General features: G+C 46.4%; 1 protein-coding gene across 1 annotated transcript in view; it reads left to right on the top strand.

Annotated features, from left to right (window-relative positions):
• Window positions 1-11,621, top strand: part of CCND2 (cyclin D2) — a 32,199-nt gene extending 20,578 nt beyond the window's left edge. Inside the window, exon 5 of the mRNA XM_025401576.1 lies at window positions 6,128-11,621. Within this exon, the coding sequence (XP_025257361.1) occupies window positions 6,128-6,277 (150 nt within the window). The 3' untranslated portion in view covers window positions 6,278-11,621. The remainder of the gene's footprint in view (window positions 1-6,127) is intronic.
• Window positions 11,622-12,129: the final 508 nt, after the last annotated feature.

Below are 12,129 nucleotides of genomic sequence, written 5' to 3'. Positions count from 1 at the left end.
AGCTGGAGGTCTGCCCGACCTCCAGCACAGTAGGGTACCACCTGTCCAGGCTGACAGACGAGCATTATGGCTTCCCTTTTAATCAGCTTAATTTGGGGCATCTTAACACAATGGCTGGTGCTTTGGAGGCTGCAGGAAAGCTGATGTCCTAGAGCCGCCGCACTTTACATGCGTGTAACATCTTTTGATTAGAGGCGCTTTCGTGGTTTTCCAGCCACTTGGGCTAAGTCTCTCTTTCTTGGAGAGTCTCTGGTCTGTATGTCTTTACTTAGAGCTTAGAAGTCGAGGTATATAGGAAAAAAGGAGTTCTGAAATTGGAGGCTTGCCCTTTCTAAAGCCAGTCTGAGCTTTTAGCCAGATGTCACTGTGGGGCAAGCCACGTCAACTCTCCATGCTCCATTCCCTAGCTGGCTACTTGATTTCCAAAGGCCCTTTAGACCTCCACATTCTCCAAGTCTGTGATTATTTATGTATGTCTTCTTATAATCCAGCCCCTTTGGAAACACTAACTCCACTCTTCTCTCAGCGTGATCCTCTCACAGAAGCAACCTGGTTGGATTTAAGGTGGAGGTCTTCCTCTCTCCAGGTGGCTGCCCCTATCCCCACCCCCACCCCCCAATCCCATGCATTCTCCTGCCCTCCTGCTTTGGGCAAGACCCAGGCAATGTGGAGTTGGCATGTCCAGTTGCAGGTATCAGCACCACTGCCCAATCTCCTCTCCCTTCACTTCCCACCAGCACACAGAATTTATATGCCCTTCACAAGTCCAAAAAGGGCGCCTGCCATGCTAAACAAAGGTATTCGTATGCAGGGCGTGAGCTGTGTCTCATGGAAGGGACAGGCCAAGTTCTCTTCCCACCATCAGAGAGTAGTGTTCAACATCATTTATACAAGACAGGCTTTTGCCCTTTTAGTCTTGCTGAGCTAGAATGAGGGATTTGTGTAGTTGAAAGTCGAGCTGATCATTGTCAAGTTTCATGGAAGTGGAACCTGAAGGAAGGTTAGGTGGAGACTGCAGAGAGGGTTAGCGTCCTGCTTTGCCACAAGGTAAGTCTAGAAGAGGGTGGGGAAGGGAGTTCAGAATTCTTCAATCCATGGAGTACCTGCTTTGGTCATCCTTTTATCTTCCAGTCAGAGGGGTCATCAAGCAAGAGCTGGCCAGGCTGGGCGTGGTGCCTCATGTCTGTAATCCTAGCACTTTGGGAGGCCAAGGCGGGTGGATCACCTGAGGTCAGGAGTTCGAGACCAGCCTCACCAATATGGTGAAACTCTGTTTCTATAAAAAATACAAAAATCAGCTGGGCATGGTGGCGTGCGCCTATAATCCCAGCTACTCTGGATGCTGAGGCGAGAATTGCTTGAACCTGGGAGGTGGAGGTTGCAGTGAGACGAGATCGCGCCATTACACTCCAGCCTGAGTGACAATGAGACTCCATCTCAAAAAACAAAACAAAACAAAGCTGGCTGTAGTCAAGTCAGTGATGATTTGGATTGAAATCAAAATGCGACTGAAGAAAAGAGAGAGTTTTGTCTATCTATGAAACCTTCCTCCGTTTTGTGTGGGATAGCCTGCGCACTTATTCTTGGCTGGAACTTACATAAAACGCTACTGTGCACGCACATGTCACCTCAAGTCGCGTGGCTCTGAAAGTCCAGTAGAAGTGACAGTCAGACATCCCAGTCCTTCCTGTAGGGTTTTCTCAGAACTGTTCCTTTAAGGTCTCAGGCTGCTGGCAGGGAAGGCTAATAGCAGAAAAAGTGGGGACACTGGGAACCCCAAAGGGAAGACGTGCACGGCCTGAAACCGAGGTCTTTAGCTTTCTGGAGCCTGGTCTCCCCATGTGGAGGGTCATGCTGGCATGGTTAATTCACTAATGGCCATAGAGTCCCAAGTTGGCCATATTGCAGTAGAAGATGCATTAAGCCAGATGACCTTGCCGGGGGCCAGAATACAGCCTGTGAGGAAGGAGAGCAAGGCAGGATTGGGCGGGAGGCGAGAGCATTTTTGTTGAGGAGCAAGGTCTTCCACAGGAACTGCAACTTGGAAAGTATTCACCAAGGGCTATGTCATGCGAAACCCTCTTTCAAGGTACCACATTGCTACACCTAACGGGCATTTCCTTTTTAAAGTAATGGTTCAGAGCTATTGTCTACCATACCTCGCGTGCACCGGCGCTCGTGCGCGCGCACACACACACACACACACACACACACAAGGTCCCTCAGTCAGCTGAGAATCCTGCCATCTCCTTTACATAACAAAAGCTCTTAGGCCTTATGCTTTGGGTAGGATTTGTCTTCCATGGACAAGTCTTCAGTTGGAAACAAGTATATAGTCACTGAGTCTATGGTATGGAGGTGGTCTGATTTAGCCCCTCTGCCTCCTGGAGAAAAACAATTGTAAACATCCCCTTCGACAGCTTCTCAACAGTGGAGGAACATTACACATGAACTTCCTGGATTCAATGGATTCTCCTTTGCAAGAAAAAAAAAAAACAAAAAAAAAACAGAGAAAGAAGAAAATACGAATTTAGATTGTTAGGTCCAACGTTTCACTCAGTGAGTGGCTACAGGAGATGAGGGAGGACAGATGGAATGTGGGGTGGAAGCTGCTGTTCTGGATCTCAGCTCTTGCCCATGTACGGTGGAGAGAGTATCTCACACCACGATGATTCCGGCATTTCAGTGAACTGCTTCACGCGGTGCTCAGATGGAGAAAGGGCTGTCTATGTCTATCCCAGCTTTAAAGAAAACTGATGGTATGAGACTTGCCATTCCTCCCTGATGTAGAACCTTCCTAAGGGACATTCCACAGTGGTTTTGACCGTAGTCGCTTTTTGCCTTTAACCCCCACATTCATTTTGATTCTATAGTTAATATTAAATTTTTTAGATTATAAGGATTTAAGGTTTTCACACATCTACTGAAATGCAAGTGCCTCTAAAGACATTATACTTTCAGGCCGGGGCTCAGTGGCTTATGCCTGTAATCCTGGTACTTTCGGAGGCCAAGGTGGGCAGATACCCGAGGTCAGGAGTCCGAAACCAGCCTGGCTAATCTGGTAAAATTCCATCTTAACTAAAAATACAAACATTAGCTGGGTGCGGTGGCTGGTGCCTATAATCCCAGCTACTCGGGAGGCTGAGGAAGGAGAATCCCTTGAACCTGAGAGATGGAGCTTGCAGTGAGCCATTGCACTCCAGCCTGGGTGACAGAGCAACACTCTGTCTCAAAAAAAAAAAAAAAAGAAAAAAGAAAAAAAAAGTAAAGGAACATTACACCTTAACTTTTCCCACCTAGCAAGTGGTAACCTATGAGGACAGTGCTGCCACATGGTCCTTGAGGGAAGAACTTGGGGAAGAACTCTACAGGGATGAGGCGGGTGAGCCCCAAGCGATTTCTCATCATTCATTCAGCTCAGCAGGTCGGCCAGGGTAAGGGGTGTAACCAGGAGATGCCACAGGAACGTCTGACAGGTGTTAGCAAGTCCCGGAGGCCAGTGCCTGACTCCGTTTCAGCCTTGTTCAGGGTGGCACGGAGACTCCTGCCGCTGGTTCACGTCTGTCATGCTCAGCGCTCGCCCCAGAACCAGACACACGATCTTGACACACACTTCACCAGTCTTGACTGAACGCAATTCTATACCTCATTTCAAATAAATCTGAGGGATTCTTTCCGGTTCCAGGACCAATTTATTGTTACACATAATCATGATCATTTATCGAGCTCTACTTAGCACTGCACGTATATCAATATCATCTCAGTTGCCCTTTACTCTGAGTGTTTTGTGGGGAAACTCTGAGATAAGAAAAGTTAAATAACGTGGGGGCCACCTGCGAGCATGGTAGGTGGGCAGCAAATACCACCCTTCCTCATCTCCTTGTTCCAGGCAATATTTCGTCTCTGCCTTTGGCCTCTTAGTCTGTGGTTGTTCCTCATCTTAATTTTCACGGAAAGCTGTAGTCTGAAATGTGGAATAGACGAGCGACAGGAAAGGAACATTTGAGGGGTATGGAAATTTTGTTCCTTAGTGGTGAGTTGCAGCTTTTATTTCATTTATTTATATGTTTGTTTTTAAAGATGGGGAACTAGCTATGTTGTCCAGGCTGGTGTCGCACTGCTTTCAACTTCCCGCCTCGGCCTCCCAGAGTGCTGGGATGACAGGCGGGAGCCAATATGCCTGGCCTGCTGTATTTTAGATCTTTGGGAAATAAAGAGAATGCTTTTGGACTTGGCAAAATAGAAACCTCTGGGTGGGGAGAACTGCACAGTGAAAGAAGCAAAAGGGAAGTTTGTATTAAACTATGAAAAGACACAGGGAGGTTCAATTTAACATATTTTGCTTATGTATGTGCTGCTTAAGAGAGTGCACAGAGGCACTTTTGCAGAGGAGAGAGGCCAGAAAATGCCTGTTAGAAGCAAGTCTACTGTTCGTACCCTCTTACTAACACCAGCAATGGTCCCTGTCTAGTGATACCGGTGACTTGTCATTGCATCGCATGTCACCTGCCTAAGGGAAGCTCCTGCCTGGGGCAAACACACTGTCCATTCCCCCTTACAATATAGACGGATAACTAAAGCAATGCTGCATATTCTTGCTTATTCCCAGATTGGATGGCTCAAGGGTCCAGAATGTTGTAGATATTTTGCATTATATCTTTATGAGAGTTAAGGAAGGCCGGGCGCTGTGGCTCAAGCCTGTAATCCCAGCACTTTGGGAGGCCGAGGCGGGTGGATCACGAGGTCAGGAGATCGAGACCATCCTGGCTAACATGGTGAAACCCTGTCTCTACTAAAAATACAAAAAACTAGCCGGGCGTAGTGGTGGGCGCCTGTAGTCCCAGCTACTTGGAGGCTGAGGCGGGAGAATGGCGTGAACCCGGGAGGTGAAGCTTGCAGTGAGCCGAGATGAGGCCACTGACCTCCAGCCTGGGTGACAGAGTGAGACTCCGTCTCAAAAAAAAAAAAAAAAAAAAAAAGGCCGGGCGCGGTGGCTCAAGCCTGTAATCCCAGCACTTTGGGAGGCCGAGACGGGCGGATCATGAGGTCAGGAGATCGAGACCATCCTGGCTAACCCGGTGAAACCCCGTCTCTAGTAAAAAAAATACAAAAAAATAGCCGGGCGAGGTGGTGGGTGCCTGTAGTCTCAGCTACTCGGGAGGCTGAGGCAGGAGAATGGCGTGAACCCGGGAGGCGGAGCTTGCGTAGCCGAGATCCGGCCACTGCACTCCAGCCTGGGCTACAGAGCGAGACTCCGTCTCAAAAAAAAAAAAAAAAAAAAAAAAAAGGAAATGGTAAAGAAGCAGAAAAAATTGGGGATTTTTTTTTTTTAAGTCTTTACAGTGAGGCACGGTGGCTCACGCCTGTAATCCCAGCACTTCGGGAGGCCGAGGCGGGCAGATCATAAGGTCAGGAGTTCGAGACCAGCCTGGCCAATATGGTGAAACCCCGTCTGTACTAAAAATACAAAAATTAGCCAGGCATGGTGGCAGGCGTCTATAGTCCCAGCTACTTGGGAGGCTGAGGCAGGAGAATCGCTTGAACCCGGGAGGCAGAGGTTGCAGTGAGCTGAGAACGCGCCACTGCACTCCAGCCTGGGGGACAAGAGTGAGAAAATGTATTTACAGTTTATGTGAGTGTCAGTACGTTGGTTCGTTGGCTTCCTTCTTATCTAGTTCTCAGGGGCTGAGTTTGCTAATGTCATAGCACCTCTAGTAGCCTTCCCCTTTTCTAGTAGCCACTTCCCAGCTTCCCCAGGCAGAAAGCATCTGGTCGGCCCCTTGATTACCAGGCATCCGTAAGTGGACTGTCATTTAGGCCAGTGCTTCTCAGAATTCCAATCACCTGGGCTCCACTAAAATGCAGGTTCTGATGAGCTCGACCTGGATTGACTGAGATCCTGCGGTTCCAGCGAGCTCGCAGGTAATGCTGACGCTGCCAGCCCACGGACCCCACCTAGAGTAGTGAGGTTCCTTGGCACTTTAAGAACACCCCTCCCTTACTTCACATTTATTTCAACTGGGAACTAGCATAGACTTACGCAAGCTAAATTATGCATGTTTTCTTGGGAGGATGCTCTGTGTCCTGTTTCTCCTGCTAACAGCTCTGGTCTGGACCATTGTTCTAGGATTGTCTCAAAGCTTGCCAGGAGCAGATTGAGGCGGTGCTCCTCAACAGCCTGCAGCAGTACCGTCAGGACCAGCGCGAGGGATCCAAGTCGGAGGATGAACTGGACCAAGCCAGCACCCCTACAGACGTGCGGGATATCGACCTGTGAGGATGCCAGTTGGGCCGAAAGAGAGAGACGCGTCCATAATCTGCTCTCTCCTTCTTTCTGGTTATGTTTTTGTTTGTGTTTTAGGGTGAAACGTAAAAAAAAATTCTGCCCCCACCTAGATCATATTTAAAGATCTTTTAGAAGTGAGAGAAAAAAGTCCTATAAAAATGGAATAATAAAGAGCATTTGGTGCCTATTTGAAGTACAGCATAAGGGAATCCCTTGTATATGCGAACAGTTATTGTTTGATTATGTAAAAGTAATAGTAAAATGCTTACAGGAAAACCTGCAGAGTAGTTAGAGAATATGTATGCCTGCAATATGGGAACAAATTAGAGGAGACTTTTTTTTCATGTTATGAGCTAGCACATACACCCCCTTGTAGTATAATTTCAAGGAACTGTGTACGCCATTTATGGCATGATTAGATTGCAAAGCAATGAACTCAAGAAGGAATTGAAATAAGGAGGGACATCATGATGGGGAAGGAGTACAAAACAATCTCTCAACATGATTGAACCATTTGGGATGGAGAAGCGCCTTTGCTCTCAGCCACCTGTTACTAAGTCAGGAGTGTGGTTGGATCTCTACATTAATGTTCTCTTGCTGTCTACAGTAGCTGCTACCTAAAAAAGATGTTTTATTTTGCCAGTTGGACACAGGTGATTGGCTCCTGGGTTTCACGTTCTGTGACATCCGCTTCTTCTTCCAAATGCAGTTCATTGCAGACACCACCGTATTGCTGCCTAATGGGGAAATGTAGCTATGGGCCATCACCAAAACTCACATGAAACGGAGGCAGATGGAGACCAAGGGTGGGATCCAGAATGGAATCCTTTCTGTTATTGTATTTAAAAGGGTAATGTGGCCATGGCATTTCTTCTTAGAAAAAAACGAATTTTTGGTGCTGATTGGCATGTCTGGTTCACAGTTTAGCATTGTTATAAACCATTCCATTCGAAAAGCACTTTGAAAAATTGTTCCCGAGCGATAGATGGGATGGTTTATGCAAGTCATGCTGAATACTCCTCCCCTCTTCTCTTTCGCCCCCTCCCTTCCTGCCCCCATCTGGGTTACTCTTCGCTTGTGGCATCTGCCATTCTTTGGTACACAGTTCTGGTCCTCCCAGGACTCGAGAGACGCCCCTTCCTGCTGACATTCCCATCACAACATTCCTCAGAAAAGCCTGTAAACTAAAATCTGTTACCATTCTGATGGCACAGAAGGATCTTAATTCCCATCTCTATACTTCTCCTTTGGACATGGAAAGAAAAGTTATTGCTGGTGCAAAGATAGATGGCTGAACTGATATCAGGGTGTGGCATTTTGTTCCCTTTTCCGTTTTTTTTTTTTTTATTGTTGTTGTTAATTTTATTGCAAAGTTGTATTCAGCGTACTTGAATTTTTTTCCTCTCCACTTCTTAGAGGCATTCAGTTAGCAAAGAGGTTGGAGCAACAACTTTTTTTTTTTTTTTGCACAATTGTAATTGACAGGTAATGAAGCTATTTGTTAAAATATTTGCCTTTTTAAGTGAAAAAGAAAAATCAGAACAGGGCTATTTGAAGAATTATTTTAGACACAGATTCTGCCTTGTTTCATAGTATGAGGGTTGAAGATGGAAAATGATCTAAGGGTCTCTTATTTTTTCATTTTGTTTTGTTCAGTTTGGTTTTTTCTTTTTTTTTTTTTTTTTTTGCGCTGCTAAGAAGCTAAAATCATCCATCGTTATTCACATTGACAGTACCTAGCTGTAATGTTTCACAGAGTGTGCTGCTATTTTATAAACATTTTTATAATATATTATTTTACTGCTTAAATTCCAAGTCCTGAAGTAGGTGGTTGAGATATGAGTTCTTCGTACTGGAAAAGCCCTTCCGTAGTTTGTTTTTTTCTGGTAGCATATTCATGGTGGTTGTTTTTTCCTTTTTTTTTTTTTTTTCCTCTGGTCACATTCTTCAAAGATGGAGTATTCTTTACCTCAGGTTTACTGGACAAAATCAATAACTACAAAAGACAATGATTCACGCTTTTGTTTTCATAATACCTCACAACCGTACAGTTTCTGCCTGGAGCCCATTCACGTGAGGAATAGAGAAGTGGTGCGAGCAGGGCCGACTCCCGCTCAGGTGGAAGGCAGGGCGGTCTCACTCCCAGGGACCTTTTTGGTTATGGAGGCCATCGGGCTCCCATTTAGACCCCCCGGTATCCTCATCATGATGGAAAAAATACATTGAACCAAGGGATCCTCCCTCCCCTTCAAGGCAGACGTTCAGTACACACATTTATGCAGTAGACTCAGATGTCGTAATTTGCACTTAGGTACCAGGTATCAGGAAACAGACTAAAAAGAATTCCAGCAGGCTGTTTGGAGATCCTCATCTTGCAGCTTTTTCAAAAGCGGGGCTTCGTGTGCAAAGAGCCCTTTCCTCTTGAAGTTTTTCCTTCCGTCTTTCCCCTCCCCTGGCATGGACACCTTGAGTTTAGGATCATCTCTGTGGGTTTCCTAGGTCTGAATCTGCGAGTAGCTGAATCTGCAGCAAGCAGCAAACAGCGTTGACGGTGCTTCCTTCTCCCTCCTCTGTCTCCAGCTGCGCAGGCAAGCACTAGGCAAGCCCAGGTCCTCTGCTAAGCGGTACTAAACGGTCAGGTTTTCAATCACACTGAATTGGCAGGATAAGAAAAATAGGTCAGAGAAGTATGGGATGATAGTTGAAGGGAGGTGAAGAGGCTGCTTTTCTACAGAGGCGAAATTCCAGATGAGTCAGTCTCCTGGGAAGTGTTTAGAAGGGTTCAGGGCTTTGTGAGTTAGCATGACCCTAAAATTCTAGGGGATTTCTGGTGGGACAATGGGTGGCGAATTCTGAAATTTTGGAGAGGAAAGTGGAGCAGCCAGCAAGTTAGCTAGCCAGAGTTTTCTCAAGAGCCGGCTTTGATCAGCACACTCTCCTGGGCCCCAAGGAGTCCCACAGAATGGGGAAGGCAGGAACCCTGGCGTTCTCGGGAACCTTGGAGCCTAAAGAGAAACTGAGGTGCAAATTCATTTCACGGCGACTGACCCTTGAGCTTAAACAGCAGCAGCAAATGAAAGAACTGGACAAATAGGGAAGGGCACAGGCCTACCCGACTCTAGTTATGGTCTGTAACTTTCTGCTCTTCCTGTAGTCCCGAGGCCCCTGGGTCCTTCTAGCTTTTCTCTTTCCCATCCTTGGGGCCTTGTGTGATGATGGGTGTGGGGCTGCTGATGGGAAAGTAGGGGGTTGTTAGGCTATTCTGCCTGCTCCTGCTTAAACAAAAGAAGGAATCCTGGATTTTGCCCTCTCCTTGGATCTTAGTCTCTTTGGTAGGAGTTTTGTTCCAGAGGGGCTCTCCCGCTGTGGATTTGAACTTGCTCTTTTTTTGGTTGTTGTTCTCTTCTTTTTCTTACCTCCCACTAAAGGGGTTCCAAATTATCCTGGTCTTTTTCTACCTTGTTGTGTTTCTGTCTCGTCTTTACTTCCATCTGTTTGTTTTTTTTCTCCATCAGTGGGGGCCGAGTTCCCCCAGCCTGCCAAATTTTGATCCTTCCCCTCTTTTGGCCAAATCCTAGGGGGAAGAAATCCTAGTATGCCAAAAATATATGCTAAGCATAATTAAACTCCATGCGGGTCCCTAACAGCCCAGAAGCCTGCAGGAGAAAGCCAAGGGCAGTTCCCTCCGCAGAACACCCCATGCGTGCTGAGAGGCGAGCTCCTTCCAGAAGGGGCTGCTCTTCCAGGAGGCTTTACTTTGAACTGCCCCAGGACCCCACTGGAGAGCACAGCATGCCTTACCACTGGGTCACCCTTGGTCTATGTGCTCTGTACTGGAGGCTCTGTTCTGCCTCTTATCAGCCAGGTCAGGGGCATACATGGCTTAAGTGACAAAGCCAAGGAGAAGACAACCCTGACAGCATCACACTGCATCCTTTTGCTAGCAGGATGGGCAACTCTTCAGACGGAGCTGCGCTTTCCTGCCGTCTAGCACCTCTAGGGCCTCTCCAGACTGTGCCCTGGGAGCTCTGGGACTGAAAGGTTAAGAACATTAGGCAGGATCAGATGACTCTCAAAGAGGGCAGGGGAATTTTCTCTCCATGGGCCACAGGGGACAGGGCTGGGAGAAGAAATAGACTTGCACCTTATGTCATGTAAATAATTGATTTTCTAGTTCAAGAAGATAATATGGGTAGCGTGGGAATTGGAGGTAGGAAGGGGAGGAAGTCTGAGTAAGCCAGTTGGCTTCTAAGCCAAAAGGATTCCTCTTTATCTCTGAGACAGTCCAACCTTGAGAATAGCTTTAAAAGGAAAATTAATGCTGAGACGATAAAGTCCCCTTAAGCCAGCAAACCCTCTGTAGCTATAGAATGAGTGCAGGTTTCTATTGGTGTGAACTCAGAGCAATTTACAAGAGCTGTTCATGCAGCCATCCATTTGTGCAAAATGGGGTGAGAAGATTCAAGAGGACGTTTATTACTTCCTCATACCGCATGGCTTTTGATGATTCTGGATTCTAAACAACCCAGAATGGACATTTCAGGCACAACGATACTACATTCGTGTGTGTCTGCTTTTAAACTTGGCTGGGCTATCAGACCCTATTCTCGGCTCAGGTTTTAAGAAGCCATCAGCAAATGTGTACGTGCATGCTGCAGCTGCAGCCTACGTCCCTTCGCCTGCAGCCTACTTTGGGGAAATAAAGTGCCTTACTGACTGTAGCCATTACAGTATCCAATGTCTTTTGACAGGTGCCTGTCCTTGAAAAACAAAAAGTTTCTATTTTTACTTTTAATTGGTTTAGTTCTTACTGCTGGCCAACTCTTATATCCCCAGCAAATCACCAGGCCATTGGATTTTTTCCATTATGTTCATTACCCTTATATCATGTACCTCAGATCTCTCTCTCTCCTCTCTCTCAGTTATAGTTTCTTGTCTTGGACTTTTTTCTTTTCTTTTCTTTTTCTTTTTTACTTTTTTTTTTTTTTTTTTTTTGCTTTGAAACAAGTGTGATGCCATATCAAGTCCATGTTATTCTCTCACAGTGTACTCTATAAGAGGTGTGGGTGTCTATTTGGTCAGGATGTTAGAAAGTGCTAAAGTAGCATGATCAGTGTACGCGAAAAGGTTTTTAGGAAGTGTGGCAAAAATGTTGCATTGGCTATGATGGTGACATGATATAGTCAGCTGCCTTTTAAGAGGTCTTATCTGTTCAGTGTTAAGTGATTTAAAAAAATAATAACCTGTTTTCTGACTAGTTTAAAGATGGATTTGAAAATGGTTTTGAATGCAATTAGGTTATGCTATTTGGACAATAAACTCACCTTGACCTAAATCATCTGGCCTTTTTTGATTTATTTATCAACCAGCAGTCGTCGGAATGGAATACACTTGTCTCATGTCAGAACTCTGCTTTATGCTGCTGCAACAATTGGCAGTGGCATAAGACACATTCTAACCTGAAATAGAATCTACACGTGCCTCTGTGTTATGGCAGCACAGGTCATTGTTGACATGGCTAGGGGACGGGGGCTGCCCATGCAGCCGGCTTATAAGCTAGAAGCCTCAGTCCACCTTCAGAAGGTTGGTCCATCACAGACACTATGACTGGTCCTCAGAGGATAGCCCCTGATTGTTGCCAGCTACTTATTCTGGGCTGTGAGGAAGCATCTCCTGGCACGAGAGGTACCAGAAGCCTGCAGTGCCGTCTCCAGATTCTAGGGAGTCTCTGGGGAACCCTGTGCCTGCAGCTTTCCTGGCTCCTGCCTGCTATTCTTAGTGGCTCCCACCTGATTTCTGATCCTTCCTGCACCCCTCGTTTGAGACACAGGCCACAACTACAC

The sequence above is a fragment of the Theropithecus gelada genome, chromosome 11, assembly GCF_003255815.1.
Source record: "Theropithecus gelada isolate Dixy chromosome 11, Tgel_1.0, whole genome shotgun sequence".
Classification (NCBI taxonomy): Eukaryota; Metazoa; Chordata; class Mammalia; order Primates; family Cercopithecidae; genus Theropithecus; species Theropithecus gelada.
This window is presented reverse-complemented; position numbering and strand designations above follow the sequence as displayed.